The sequence below is a fragment of the Meles meles genome, chromosome 20 (genome assembly GCF_922984935.1).
Source record: "Meles meles chromosome 20, mMelMel3.1 paternal haplotype, whole genome shotgun sequence".
Classification (NCBI taxonomy): domain Eukaryota; kingdom Metazoa; phylum Chordata; class Mammalia; order Carnivora; family Mustelidae; genus Meles; species Meles meles.
In genome coordinates this window covers 51,910,690-51,926,567 of record NC_060085.1, presented here as the reverse complement: position 1 = coordinate 51,926,567, position 15,878 = coordinate 51,910,690, and the positions used below count along the sequence as shown (strand labels likewise).

At 49.5% G+C, this 15,878-nt stretch overlaps 1 protein-coding gene across 4 annotated transcripts in view; it reads left to right on the top strand.

Moving 5' to 3' along the window:
- SRGAP3 (SLIT-ROBO Rho GTPase activating protein 3) overlaps positions 1 to 15,878 on the top strand; it is a 256,625-nt gene that overhangs the window by 159,155 nt on the left and 81,592 nt on the right. For all 4 annotated transcript variants that reach the window (XM_045991580.1, XM_045991579.1, XM_045991582.1 and 1 more), the window contains exon 4: positions 7,934 to 7,996. In XM_045991580.1, the coding sequence (XP_045847536.1) occupies positions 7,934 to 7,996 (63 nt within the window). The remainder of the gene's footprint in view (positions 1 to 7,933; positions 7,997 to 15,878) is intronic.

Sequence of the window (15,878 nt, the reverse complement as noted above, 5' to 3'; positions counted from 1 at the left end):
CCATAAGTGGGAACGAGGGCCATGGATGTAGATTCCTGCACCAATGGTGGGAAAGTACACTGGACCGGCAGGTGGTGTCCTGGCAGAAGCCACACCCTCCTTCATACTTTCTTTATGGCCAGGACTCATTGCCCTTACAGCCTTGCAATGGCTTCTTTCATCTGTGTGCCTACGTCTCATGCCAAGCCCTACAGAAGCAGACCAAAGAACGACATGACAAATGCCATCTTTGGAGTCGGACCAATCAAAAGCTGAATCCCACCTCTGCCACTCCCTTGCTGTGTGACCTGGGGCAAGTCGCTCCACCCTTCTGATTCTCCAGCCCTCCTCTCTCAAGTGGGCATCCTAATAGTACCTACCTTTAAGGTTTCATTAGGTAACGTATGGAAGTGACTTTGGACAGTGTTCAGCAAACGTAAAGGCCATCACAAGTGCTAGCCATGGTTGATAAAGCACAGATGGCGTCTCGTTCAGCTTTGGGTCTTTAGTACCTAGTGAGGCTGGTATCCAGTAAGTGTTCAATAAGTGCTTGCGTAGATGAAGCTGAAGCCAGGTGAGGAGCTGGCCGCAGAGTTACAAGAGGAGGTAGTACAGGCAGGCGGATGGGAATGGGGAGGCTCTGAGAATTTACAGCAGGCAGTGGTGTTGGCGTCCGTGGGGGAGACAGGGGTTTGGGTCTCGGGATCCAGACTCTTCCGTGGCTCTCAAGTGTCAGGGTAGGAGCAGGGCACTTGTTAAAAAGTCACTGTCCCAGGGTCCATCTTAGCAGGTCTGGGATCACTGTCTTTGATGAGCGCCAAGGGATTCGGAGGGCTGCCCCTTGGAGACACAACTCCAGGCCCTGGGTCACACTCAGATGCCTCCCTGGGCCAGATGGGTGACGTGGACGGGTGAAAGGAGATGCTGGGCACTGTGGCCAACCAGAGAACACAAGCCTCATCTAGAGGCAGCCATGCTCCAAGTGGGGACTCGATATTGCCAGGTCTCCTAGTTTTTTCAAGAGAGGCTGAAAATCAAGACTTGTAAATGGAATTTCCTGATTTTTTTAGATGCTGAGAAAAAGTTAGATTTTTGAAAACAGCAAAAGGCCAAATAAAACATGTCTGTAGGCCAGAGAAGAGCTGCCACTTGGAGTCCTTGGTCTAGGGCCGTGGTTCTCACCCAGGGCGGTTTTGCACCCCAAGGAACATTTGGCTGCATCTTGTCCCAGCCTGGGGGCGGGGGTGGGGAATGTTACTGGCATTTAGTGGTTAGAGGTCCGGGATGTTGCTAACCCAGTACACACACCATTGCTTCCCCCTCAGAGAGTTAGGTGGCCAGAAATGACATTGAACTGGCATGAGTTGTGGGCAGAAGAAAGAGGCAGGGCAGAGACACCTGCCACCTGATTTTTATAGAGAGACAGGGCTCTGCCCTTCAACCCTGAGGAGCCCCGGCTGCCATGGCTGGGCCCTTGTGGGTCAGGTAGAATTGTTTTCTCCAGGGTGCACACTTCTGGTAGAAAAGCAGCCTGCCACCCCCAACCTCTACAAGCATGAAAGTCATGCTAAAAATTCGAACAATGAGTGCTAATACATTGCCACTTGGGTCCCCAAGGGCTGGGTGTGATGGTCTGCTCAACGTTATCAGGGTTTTGGCCTCCTGTTCCTGGTGGAATGTTTAGTTTGGGCTCCTCATTCAGTAGTTTCTGGAAGTGTAGTTGAGAATCTTTCCCTTCCCAACCATAACAAAATAACTGTGCAGTTCAATAATGATTTGCTGAGGGCCTGCTCTGTGGCCAGCCCGGCTCTGGGTGCTATGGGGCAGATGAACAGAGACTCGGGGTGGGGGTTCCATGTGGAGGCTTACCGTGCTGTGGAGAAAACCCAAGAACCAGACCGTGAGCCCTCCCGCTGCAGTCCACCCTCCACACACTGTTGAAGCACTGTTCTGGGCACCACTCTCTCCCACTCAGAAACATTCTGTGGCTCCAGTCCCACTCCGAATGAAGCCTGCCCTCCGTTAGCCCTGGTGATCTGACCCAGCCTCCATTTCAAGCTTACTTTCTGCTATTCTGTTGCTGTGCGCCTCTCTTTGCAAACCAAACTTTGCCCTACACTCACTCTCCTGCCCTGCCCTTGCTCAGGCTGTGCCCCCCACCCGGAATGCCATCTCTGGCCATTCATGCAAACTGAGATGGCTCTGGTGGTACTCCCCACCCCACCATCCTCTTTATCCTATTTTTATCCTGTCTTTCACCCTCTATAGCTCTGTCTGCCTCCTGCCTCATTTATGTTCTTGACCCTTGACCTACCAACTGGGAGATTCTCAAGGGAAAAGCTAATTAAAAATTCAACTATATGTTCCTTTTCTGGGCAACCTGCTAGCCTTGTCTCCGGCATCTGCTGGGTCCACTCAGCCTGTGCTGCTAGCTCTTCATCTGTGCCTGGCCCGGTGCCGGCTGCTCACATAAATGTCATCTCTCTGTGTCCTCACAAGGACTCTGTGAAGCTCGGGACAGCTTCCTACTTTTACAGATAAAAAAACTAAGGCTAGAGGAGCTTTCGCTTCATTCACAGACTCATTCAACATAGTTAATGAGCACCTGCCATGCCCCAGGCTCTGTGGTGTTGCAGGGACATGGGAGTGGGAAACCCAGGAAGCAGATCTGAGACGGTTGAAGTTGGCATCTAGCAGAATGGCGAGGGACATTCTTGGGGTCCACACTTTGGGAGGGCAGGGGAGGGAGCAGACGAAGTCAAGCCATGCTGCAGGCAGCCTTGCTAGAAATCTTAGACAGCTCTCTGAGTAGTTCTAAAGATGGAGAAGCCCTTTAGAGCTGTCCCAGTTGAGAGTGGAGAAGCAGACTTTTATGCCCCCCCCCCCCATTTGTCTTCAGACAGAACCTGTTAGTGCTTGGAAGGGATGTTACCTCGTGTACTGAGGCCATCCCTGAAGGGTGTCTTGGCTGGGGGCAGTCTGCTGGTAGCCCTCCCAGCAGCTGAGATATCTGAGCACCTGCCCTCAGAGAGAAAAATCTCTTTGTGCTCATGGGACCTTGATTCAAGTGGGGGAAACAAATGATCAATGAATTAACACGTTAAAGAAGCAAGACCATTACACATCCCTTAATATGAGGACAGAAACAGGTGCTTATTATACATACAAGGAAGCTGAGCTGTCTCGAGGTTTAATGGCTTAAAGCCCCACCTCCTGTCCTGGTCTCTGGCTCCAAAATTCAGCCCTCTCCACTGTATAACGAGGCCCGTGCTAATCACCTAGAACCTCAAAAGTCAAACTAAAGATTGGTCTTGATCTTGTAGGAACTAAGGAAGGTCTGGAGGGAATAAAATACAAAATGACCCTGGCACGGGCATGCAGAACTGGGGACCAGAGTTAGGGACTTCGTTAAGCCACATCTTTAGAAGTCTGGGTCCTGCAGTGATGATGTGCTTGTTCTGGGACTGGTGGTCCCAGATGCTTAGGATGCTTTTGGCTGCAGGTAAAAGAAAACTGTAGCTTCAAGTGACTTAACCAGCAAAACCACAGAAACGGAAGTTGGCTGAGAGGAAGGCTCTGGGTTCACTCAAAGCAGTTTCTCAGCAGCTCATGAAGAAGCCAGATTCCTTTTGCTCTGCGACCCAAGGTTATTTCCTATTCTGGTCCTAAGGTGCCTGCTGGTAGCAACTGGGGCCCTCAGGAGAAAAGCTAAAACCTTCCCTCAACCTTCTAAGTCCTTCTCTTCCATCCAGTTAAGTCACATGCTCAGCCCTGGACTAACAGACCAGAATAACCCACTGTCTCGAGTTGGGATGGAGTCAGATTCCCTGGAAGAGCTCAGCTGGAGGAATCAATACAGAGCCAAATCCATGGCCGTTTTAGGAAGCAGAAAGGGTGCTGGGGCTGGATGTTGGGGAGGGAGTCAGCCTTACATGCTACGGAGAGCAAGATTGAGCAGTCTGAGGGCAGGGCACAGTGACAGACCGGATTGAAAGGGAAGGAACAAAAATTTTTTCAGAAATAACTCCAAGGTTTCCCGTTGCCATGCTTGGGATGGTATTACCTTGTTGACCAAACTCAAGGGGATGGGGGGAGTTTCAGGTTTGATTTTGGATAATCTGAGTTTGATGTGACAAGGAAACATTCGAAGTGTATGGTTTTGCAACAAAGTTCTAAGTCTTTGAGCTGGGTCTCCAAGTTCTGCAGGACAGAGCCCGGGAGAGGACTACCAAAATGGCGACACGGTTGCAGGTCCCTGAGAAGTGGAAGCTGGAGTCAGGACTGTGCGGGGAGCTGGCTGGGGCAGGGCCTGGGAAGGCAAGACTGGTGGGTGTTTGAGAAGCAGGGTTCTCCTGGCAGAGCTGCTTGTAGGAATTCATCTGTCAGGGGTCTTTGCTCATGTGTACAGTGACAAGGTACAAGGATGTTCACCCCATCCTTGCCTGAAATGTTAAGAGACTGGAGACAATCTAAATGCCCATTGTTATGAAGCTGTTTAATTAATTATGACTCATCTGGTATATGGAACCTCAAGCAGCTGTTTAAAAAAAGGAGGATGCAGGACCTCTGTGACTGCAAATGAAAAATCTCAAACATATGGTCAGGTGGAAAAAAGCAAGATGAAAAGATGGGTGTAGAATACTTCCATTTGGGTGAAAAAATAAAAGAATATGCACTAGCCACACGTGTGTCTGTATATTCATAGACTGTTTCTGGAAGGTATCAAAAGAAACTTATAATAGCAGTTGCCTCTGGGTGAGGTTGTGGGAGCTTGGGAGACTTACTTTTTCCTTTTTGCCTTGCTGGCTATTAGCGTTTCTTTAACCCTGTGCATTTATTACCTATCGAAAAAGTTAGATCATAAAAATAAATACATAAGAACCTGGGTCTTGGGTGTCAGAGAGGTTAGTGAGACTGAGGACTGAGAGGAGGCTACTGGAGGGTGTCAGAGAGTCCAGAGTCCAGTCAGAGAGGCAAGAGTCAGGGAGAGGGGCCACAGGGGAAACTGAGGCACAGGCTGGAAACTTCCTCATGAGAATCAGGAATAGAAGGAGGTGGGCATAGCTGGTTGGGTTGGTTGACCACCACTGCAGATGCACGGGATGCGACCGAAGTTTCCCCCAGGAGCTTTGCACAGGAGGTTCTGCTCGGGCTCTGCTGTGGTTTGGAGTTCAGTCCCCTATCTTTAGCCACTAGAGCTGCAGGGAGGTCTAAGCAGATCTCTGGACTGCCCAGAGCTTTGTCTATCTTTTAAGAGACCTTCGGATGGGTGATTTCTGGCAACTGCCGTACCAGAAGCTGAGAGAAAGGCTGTGAGGTAGGAAAAGGAGCCTAGGAAGGTATCATATCTGGTCTTGAGCCTTCCTCTGCTCCTGCTGAGTCCGGGGGCTCCTGACCTCTGTGAGGGAGGGAGGAAGACTGGTCTCTGCCCATCATTCGCTGGTCATACTTGAGCTGAGGGAGCTGAAAGGGGAGCACGATGACTTGGCTCTCACGGAGCGGAGATCAGGGCTCCCGTTTTCTTCCTTCCTTCCTTTCTTCATTCTTCTCTCTCTTTCTTTTAAATTTAAATTCAAGTATAATTAGTGTACAGTGTTGTCATAGTTTCAGGTGTACAAACTAATGATTCCACAATTCTGTACACTAGTGTTCATCACGGTAAGGTGCTCTTAGTCCCTTCACCTATTTCACCCATTTCCCCACTCCCTCCCCTCTGGCAGCCACCAGCTTGTTCTCTGTATTTAGAAGTCTGTTTTAGAGGGGTTGTCTCTTTTATTTGTTTTGTTTCTTAAATTTCACATATGATTTTTTTTTCTTTCTCTGACTGACTGACTTCATTTAGCACTATACCCTCGGGGTCCATCCCTACTGTTGCAAATGGTAAGATTGCATTCTTTTTGATGGCTGAATAATATTCCATTGTACATATATAAACATCTTTATCCATTCATGAGTGGGCACTTGGACTGCTTCCATATCTTGGCTATTGTAAATAATGCTGCAATAAACATAGGGGTGTATATATCTTTTAGAATTAGTGGGTTTTCTTTGGGTAAATACCCACTAGTGGAATTAATGAATTGTGTGGTAATTCTATTTTTAATTTTTTAAGGAACCTTCATACTGCTTTCCACAGTGACTGCACACCAGTTTGCATTCCCACTAACAGTGCAAAAAGGTTCCATTTCCTTCACATCCTTGCCAAGACACGTTATTTTCAGGACTCCCACTTTCAACATGGAAACCTCACGTGATAGTCCAGGCAAACAGGGAGAGTATTAACCAAAACAACAGTAATAGTAATAATAATAATAAACCTTAAGTAACAGAGAATCCTAGACTCTTCAGGCTGGGTGGGATCTGGAGATAATTTGTTCATTGTTTTCTGAATTGCCTCTCTCAGTATACCAAATGTGTAAGTCACCTCATGGAACAAGGATCAAGATCATCTAAACCATATACTACAGCACTCCTTAGAAAGCCCACATATGTGAGGCTATGAAAGCCTCTGAAAAGTCCTTTTGTAAGAAAACCTGTCTCCCCTGGTTCAACTAGCTTTTCCCAAGTGCATTTGCTTCCAGAAGCCTCTGCCCCCTTTTTTTAGTGTAACGCTCAGTAGTGACTCCCAGACCAAGTTTTGGGAGGTGATGCTTTAGTTTAAGCTTCTTATTTTGTAGATGGTAAGGAAGGCTCCAAGTCCACATGGCCAGTCAGTGATGCAGTGGAGGCAACTGATCTCTCGCCTTGTGCTCCGTAGCCTGTCTGTTAGCCTCTCTTGTTCATGAGGAATTGAGATGCTAGATCATTATTTCCCAAACTGTGATATATGGAACCCCACTCTTATGAGGTGCTAATGAGTATTGAGCGAGGGACACATACTCCGGTCACATTGGCTTAATACCAACCCATAGTGAGAATGCAAGCTGGTGCAGCCACTCTGGAAAACAGCATGGAGGTTCCTCAAAATGTTGAAAATAGAGCTACCCTACAACCCTGTAATCGCAACTCTGGATATTTACCCTAAAGATACAAATGTAGTGATCCGAAGGGGCACATGCACCTGAATGTTTATAGCAGCAATGTCCACAATAGCCAAACTACGGAAAGAACCTAGATGTCCATCAACAGATGAATGGATAAAGAAGATGTGGTATATATACACAATGGAATACTATGCAGCCATCAAAAGAAATGAAATCTTGCCATTTGCAATGACGTGGATTGAACTAGAGGGTATTATATTGAGCAAAATAAGTCAATCAGAGAAAGACAATTATCATATGATATCCCTGATATGAGGAATTTGAGAAGCAGAATGGGAGGTTTAAGGGGTAGGGAAGGAAAAAATGAAACAAGATGGGATCAGGAGGGAGACAAACCATAAGAGACTCTTAATCTCACAAACAAACTGAGGGTTGCTGGGGGGAGGGGAGTAAGGAGAGGGGTGGGGTTATGGACATTGGGGAGCGTATGTGCTATGGTGAGTGCTGTGAAGCGTGTAAGCCTGATGATTCACAGACCTGTACCCCTGAGGATAATAATACATTATATGTTAATAAAAATAATTAATTTTTAAAAATTGCTAAAATAAAATAAAATAAAATTCCATGAATAAAAAAAAGACCCACCCATAGAATTAAAGATGAACAGATTGGCTGTGGATTTCTCAGAATCTTTAACATGGTAATGTATCTTCAAATCACCAAGGCAGGGAGATATAAGGTTCCCCAACTTATTTGGCCAGGGAATTCCTTTTGCAAGGGACCTCTCCCCATGGATTTGTTTCATGGATACAAATTGAGTAATTGAAGTTTCCATCGATAAGGTCTATATTGGTTTCTGTGCCTATCCCCACCCATCCCAAGTACTCCTGACCTTTCTGTGTTGAAAAGGAAATTGGTCAATGCAACCAGTGACCTTCTCCCTCTCTGACATTTGTTCTTCCATATTCCAGAGCAAGGAGATCGGCCTGCAGATGCACGAGGAGCTCCTGAAGGTCACCAATGAGCTCTACACAGTAAGTCCCATTCAGGCTCTGCTGCTGGGCTTGGGATCTGGTCCCCTTTCTTCAGCACCAGGAGCCAAAGGGAGTCCAACCAGAGTCATGGGATGAGCCTGGGCATTTTTGCTGTGTCTTGGGCTGAGTGACAGGGGGTTGTCCTGGTGGGATGTAATGGTTTACAACCCTGGCTTCTGATTCTGTATAGCTGGGGTGGGGCCCTGAGCATGTTTAGTTTGTATACGTTCACAAGAGACCTGCCTGACCTGCCAGGTGTGGGAATGTGTTTCCTTCCAAAGCAGAAGACACGAGGTCAGGGAGGGGACAGCATGGATAAAACCTCCTGAGGCAGGGATGTGGGTCTGGAGTCAAATGCAATGGGCTGAGGCTGAGGTCTGCTCCTTATTGGTGATGGAAACTTAGGCAGATATGTAGCTCATCTGGGTTTCAGCATTCTCATTTGCAAAATGGAGCACTGTTCTGAGGAAACACGTGAGGTGAAGGGGGTGAACATACCTTGTTATCTCCAAGGAATGATTTCAGAACATGATAACCCGGTGCAGAATTGACCTTGCTACCTATGTGGAGGCAAGATCTAACTGGACTTGAGATGACTACTAGAATTCAAGAGGGTCAGAGAATGGGGAATGCAGGCTCACCAAGTTATGATGCAGGCGTTTACTGATTGTGCCCTGAGGGCCCTGGGGCTTCTTTATGGAGGAATGTGATGAGCCTCAGGAACAGCCTAGGGGAGTAGGATGAGGTAGCCCCGGCAGGGAGAGCTCCAGACCCTTCATCCCCTAAAACAGGGTAGAATAAATCTGTTGTATTTTAAAGACGTCAGGGTTCCTTATAAAGTTTCTTATTAAAAGTGGGGATTCTGGGGCACCTGGGTGGCTCAGTGGGTTAAAGCCTCTGCTTTCAGCTCAGGTCATGCTCCCAGAGTCCTGGGATCGAGCCCCGCATCAGGCTCTCTGCTCAGCAGGGAGTCTGCTTCCCCCTCTCTTTTTCTGCCTGCCCCTCTGCCTACTTGTGATCTCTGTCTGCCAAATAAATAAATAAAAATCTTTAAAAAATAAAATTTTTTTAAAAAGTGGGGATTCTGCTGCTAAAATTATATTTGAGAAACGGAAAGAATAGCAGGCTGCGAGAAGACCCCTCTCTCTGGTGTTAGGATCTTTGTGTAGTCACGTTCTGTGTGGCCAGCAGGTGGTGGACTTCTCAGGGCTCGAGAGCTTTTGCCTAAGAACCTGGATCTCAGCTTGGAATTTCTATCTCAGATTCTAACCAGTGATGGGACTTCTCTGGGCCTCAGTCTTCTACTCAGTAAAATGGAAGCGCGAGCTCCTGGAGGTTAACCTGTGAGAGCTGAGTCTCAATTTCAGTTATTTCAAGTTGAGAAGCGCAACCTGTGCCCTGAACAGTTTTTAGCTGCGTCACTGCTTAGGGGAAAGGAAGAACTGCTGCTTCTCAAGCAACTGAGTCAGCTGGGCATTGTGGGGAACGGTCGCCTGGCAATTTAAAGCAGACCCTAAAGCCAGAGACCTGGGTTCAAATTCAGTTGTTAAACAGAAATCATAACAGCTACTTCTTGCAGACCCCGTGGGAGCTGAAGGAGACTAGATATGTAGCGCATGCATGGGACAAACAACAAAGGGCACGGTGGATAGAAGTTCTTGGACTCCCATCATCTGGATTTCTACCTCCTCGGCGAGTGTGAAACCAGCTGTTGTGCCTTCCCCATGGAGGAAGGGTGGTGATAAATATGCACAGCTGGTCACCAGATGCGCCTTCCTTACTCAGAATTCTGCAGAGGACCTGGCTAGACCAGTGTTTCCCAGTCTAGGTCCTTTTTATGTTCCTCAGGCACCGCTTTGAATGGCACACTTTCCTCTGTGGCAATTCAACATCTGGGTGCTGGTGTCCGGGACACCCCCCTCAAGCCACTCCCACCCAGGTCTTTAACCTTTCTTTGGGGTTCCAGCTGGGCGGCTCTCCTCCACGTCCTCCCCACACCCCAAATATCACCTGGTCTGCTCCTTTATCCCAGCAGCTCCCCCTGCTTACAGACGCCCTTTCCTTCTCTGCTTGGATGTGTCATAGTCATTTTCAAGCCCAGACAAACTCCACCTCTGGAAAGCTATTACCTCCAGGCTTTGAATTCTACGGCAGTTAAAAAAAAAATCTATCACGTTATCCTCATGTCCCCAGTTGGTGTGTAATCTCCTGAGAGCCAGATCTTGGTCAGTAACACTGTGCTTAACGCCCAGAGACTCAGTTTGAACCTGGTGCGTGACCTCTGGCAGGTCACTTCACCTCTCAGTCTCACCTGTGATCAACAGATCGGGCAGGTGTAAACTGGGTGAAGCAGGTGGGGATGGGGAAGCTGGTATTGGTGCCCAGGGTGGTGCCCTGAGCCCAGCGGGTGTTCCATGCACACTGGGCTCTGCTGGCCACGGGGCAGGGCAGCTGGACAGAAACGCTGCTGGTGTCAGAGGCTCAGACCAGGCAGACTGCCTGTGCTCACGGCAGCCGGGGGACGGCCTCAGAGCTGGTGCTGGAGGAAGGGCCAGCACCTAGCACCTCCCTAGCTCTCTCCTGCCACTTGTGGAGGACTGGAGCCTCAGAGGGCCCACAGCACGCCCCCTCCCCCAAGTCACGTATTGACTGCCCACAGAGTCTTCAGTGATTGCCCAGAAATCATTTACATTCGGGCATTTGGGGCTGCCTGCTGCGGACCCAGCACTGCAGGAGGCACAGTGGCTGGGCTGTGAACATTTCGAGAGTTCATCTTTGAAGTCCCTTCTATATCCACAGTGTTGCCAAGGGGAGGGGAGGATGTATGAATAAAGGAAAGAAAATGGTTTTGCTCACGAGTTTCGAGTCTGGGTAGGGAGACAAGAGGAAAGTGACCTGGTGATCGAGCAGTCCAGGACAGAGTGGAGAGTGTGCTGGGTACATGGACTCTGAGGTGGGCACCAAGCCCGTGAACCCTGTGAGGGCTGCCCTGTGTTCTCTGCTGTGCTGGGACATAGTAGGTGGCCCACACCTATTTACTGAGTGACAAAACCAGAGGGAGAGCATGCGCTTGCAGGAGAGATCGAGGCTTCCAGAAAGTGCTAGCCCCAGGTGGGATGCTGGGATCAAGGGTGAGTTTTGAACTTGGTCCCCTCGGAGGGGTAGAAATGAAAGAAGCAGAGGGGAAGAGAGGTGGAGAAAGGGACTTCTCTCAGCAGGGATGGCAGGGCAGGATGCCAGCAGAACAAACTGATTACAGACCGATCTGGGTTTGAAGTCTCGCTGCCTCACCTACCAGCTTGGCCAAGCCAGTGAACACCTTTGGGCCCCGTTTTCTTTATTGCCGAAACAAGGGTAGTAACAACTGGCCATTTCGTGAGTGCTCACACACTGTGTGTGGTGGGTACTTCGTATGTATTATTATTTTTTAAATATTTTTTAAAAAGATTTTATTCACTCATTTGACAGACAGAGATCACAAGTAGGTGGGGGGGGGGCAGGCTCCCCATGGAGCAGAGAGCCCGACGCGGGGCTCGGTCCCAGGACCCTGAGATCATGACCCGAGCCGAAGGCAGAGGCTTTAACCCACTGAGCCACCCAGGCGCCCCTCGTATGTATTATTTAATTGGCATCTTTTACTGATAAAGATTCTGAGGCACGAAGAAGTACCTTGCCTGAAGGCCTTTGTAGCGGGTTTCAGCGGTTGCACCACAGACTGTCACAACTCTGGGACGCAAAACAAGCACCATTTCATTGGCTCATGACTTTGTAGGTCGGCAGTTCGGGCTGAGTTCAGGTAGGGCCACCGATGTGACTGTGGTTTTCTGGCCCATTAGAAAAAGAGCCCAAGTGGGAAATGCCCAGTGTGCCAGCACCTTTCAAGCCTCTGCTTGTATCCTGCTTGCCCATGGGCTATTGGCCAAAGCGAGTCACACGGCCAAGTCCATGGTGAAGGCGCGGAGAATAAACATCACGTCTTGATGGGAGTTCCGTGCCAAGTCACAAAGCAGCGGGGCGTGCTTGCAGTGGGGGGAGCAGCCACCCAGCTGCTGAGGGCACCGTGGGGCCCAAATCCCATGCTTCGTTATTAGGGATTTCTTTCGAGCACTTTCTAGTTGCTAGGCCTGGTTACACAACTTCCCCTCTTCTCCCAGCCCTGGAGTCAACGATCACTGTGACTGAGGAGAAATGATGTTGAGAAAAGATTATCCAGTAAGCCTCAGTTTTGTTCTGGTGATGTTTTCTAGGGGAGGGGATGTGGTCAGGGGGTACCACTGAGCACAGCGATGATAGAGATACACACTAAGCGCCATCTGTCACCCACTTTAGGGAAAAGGCTTGTTGCCATCTGAGACCAGGATGCAGAGGAGACTACAAGGCTGGCCATTTTGTTCATTCGTTCTTTCGTTCGTTCGTCTATTCATTCATTCATTCACTTACGATACCTTCCCTCTGTCTTCATCCCCTTGAGGTGCCCTCCTTTTGAAACGTGCTAGCATGTGTGTGCAGCTCCCCCCCCCAACCCCGTCTCACTCATTTTCCCCTGAACTCCCATCAGTCAGCCTGACACAAGAGAGCCCTCCATCATCATGGGGAGAAAAGGGCAGAAGTTGAGAGTGGGGGCCAATGTGCTAATCCTTCCAGGAGATGCAAAAACAAAACAAACAGACACCAAAAAACCCCACTGTGTTTTCCTCATTTAGCTAAAAATACGTTCAGATTACCAGTAATCGTCCTAGGTCACGAAATGTATCTGTCATGTTTTGAGGTGACGAATGCTGCTGCATCCCTCGGGTGGCCCTTTCTGTGTGCTCAGTAGCGGTGCCCTAGGCTTTCCCAGGCAGGGCCACCTGCCTTACAGGCTCCCAGCGGCAGAAGGGGCTTCTGAGACTTGGCTCGGGGTGACATGGAGGGGGCCTGAGGAGTGTCCACACCCAGCCACAGCTGGCGACAGGTAGAAACTGATTGGCGTAATGAATGGACTCTATTTTCCACTTGCTCAGGCTTTGATTCGATTTTGCGCTGTGCTCAGGGGCATGAAATCAACTGTGGGCCCCCAGGCAAATTTTTGGGAAGGCGTCTCCTTTCTGATGTCGACCCTCAGGGATGCAGGTGGTGGAGCGAGCCTGAGACTAGGAGCCCAGCCACGGGGGTTCTGTCTCCAGCTCCATCCCGGGCTCACCCCGAGTCTTTCTGGAGTGACACCTCTTTGTCTGTCGCCATTCATGGTTCCATCAGGCCACTGGGTCTTCTCTCCTTTCTCTAATATTTTTCTTTACTTGACTCACTTAAAAAAAAAAATCTCCCTGTCCTAACGAATTAGGGGGAAGCCACCTTGTGCATTGGGAAGAGTACAGGTTTTAAAGATTTTATTTATTTATCTGGCAGAGGTCACAAAGTAGGCAGAGAGGCAGGCAGAGAGAGAGAGAGGGGGAAGAAGGCTCCCCGCTGAGCCGAGAGCCCGATGCAGGGCTCGATCCCAGGACCCTGAGACCATGACCTGAGCCGAAGGCTTAACCCACTGAGCCACCCAGGCGCCCCAGAGTACAGGGTTTTAGAGCCAGCTGGTCCTGGGTTCAAGACCCTGTCCCTTGTCACACCCTCTGACTGTGGGGATATTACCAGCTCATCTCTGGATTGTTCCGAGAAGAGGAAGCAGCAGAGAGCATAGCACGATGCCTGGCAAACACCACTGGTAAATCACTGTGTATTTTATGAAAGAATGGAGCATAAATATTTTTCCTATGCACGTGGGCATCTTTCCTCTCTCCTCCAACCTCCATTGCCGCCACGCAGGTCAGAGCCCAGCGACTGTTTTGCCTACAAAAGGGCGATCACTCGCCGACCGTTCTCCCATCCCCGAGGCTTGCTCTCTGTGATGCATACCCCACACTCCAGCCGGAGGCACTTTCCTTCTCAGAAAATTTAGAAATGGATAATACATGCCCTTGGTAAAAAGCAATGATTGAACAGCACAGAGTTACACAGAAGTAGGTCTCCTGTTGCCCGAGTGCTCTTTGATCCATACAACCTTGGCTCCTGGTTTCTAGTTCAGCAGAACCTTCCCACAGAGATGTCTGCTTCATCAACAGGCATACACAGATGGGTGTGTCCTGCCCATTCCTGTTCTTAGGTGGGTGGTAACAATGGAACCTAGAGTTCTGTATCTTGCTTTTGTAGTTCCATTTTGGAGATTGGTTCATATGCCTAATAATTAGAGACTCCCCTGTTATATGATGCTTCCCATGGGCTGGGCACTGAACTAAATGCTTTACATAGATCTTAATTCATTTCGTCCTCACCATGACCCACTGAGGTGGCTGGGAGTGTTACCAGCCCAGTTTAGAGGTGAGGGATGTGAGGCACAGAGAGGTCTGGTAGCCAGCTGAAGGTCACCTGGCTGGTGACAGAGTGACAGTGACGGAACCAGCTCTTAGTCTACTCCCCTAAGTTACTTACAGAAATACATGAAATTATTTCTATAAATATAGGTAAGTCCTACATACATTTGTTTTGGAAGGACATGGTCTTTCACATTAGTGGACGACAAACAGCTTGGTGAAAACAGAAGGGTTCCGGAAGTTAAATGAAGGCATGACAGCATTCATTCTCGCTGGTGCCCGCTCAGCAGCAGTAGAGGCATTAGACCTGTGAGCACCGGACCGAGTTTTCCCCTGGAAGGGTTACTAATACATCTGTAACACCTAAAAAAAAAAAAAAATCATCTTGCCCACACAGGTGGTTCCCATTTCACACTTTGAGAAACACTGGCCGAGTACAGGTTAGCTGGGCTCTGGTCCTTGATTTTGCCCATCTGTAGCATGAAGGCATGAGACTAGAGGACCTTTGAGGCTCTGCTCCAGCTTTTGTCTTCCCGTCATGTTACCCTCAGAGGGAGACGAGGGCATGCCTCCAGCTCAGGGTGAGGCAAGGCGGGCTCTGCCCAACCACCACAGCCTGCTGGCCAGGGTGTGGCCCACGTTCCCTTAGGGATGGAAGTGGTCCTAGGAGCAGGGAGACGAGGTTTCCCTCCAGACAACCTCCTCACTTCCCCCAGCTCTCCCTCCAAAACATTTCTTCACTCACTCGGTTTGCATTTACTGATCCTCCACTGTGTCCGGATGACGGGACATGGCTACACCCTGTGTCCTTGTGGGGATATGGACACAGTGGGAGGAAGGGTGGGGAGATGAAGTCCACCTGGGTATCAGGGAGGCCACAGAGAAGAGGTGGCATTTGATTTGGACCTGAAGGACACTGGATTGCCCGGGGGCCATAGGGAGGCTGGGGGAAGCAGCCCTGAAGGCAGCAGCGAAGCAGGAAGCTGGGATATGGCGCCAGCAGCCCCCTGCTCAGGTGGTCAGTACTGTCTGTGTGTGAGTTGGGCACTGAGGTGGGCTGGTTGGGCCCAGTACCGAGGTCCTGGGGACCTGGGGAGGCTAGCGGGGGCTCCTTCAATAGCAAGGGGCAGGAATCCATGCAAGCTGGCAGGAATGAAGAATCAGTGTATTGAATCTCAGAGGTTCACACACCTGTTTGGCTGTCGCCCCAGTACAGCGTGTATTCTGTGAGGCACACACACCGTTTCCACAGAGTCGTATCGCCAGCACCTGGTGTCGGATCTGGCATATCACAAGCTGCTCAGTAGATAATCTGATGATTGAGGTGTAGCTCTTCTCCCCACACCTTCGACAGCCTCACCAGATCAAAGGCTGGAGAGCACACCTCCTCCATTTTATCCTTATTCCCTTCCTCCCTTTTCCTCCTTCCTTCCTCCGTCTCCCTGTCCTCCTCCGCTCTTTCCTTCCATTGGTCCATCTGTTTGCTTTCCTCTGTGATGTCTTCATGATCAGGCAGGTTTCTCCCACGGGGTGACAAAGTC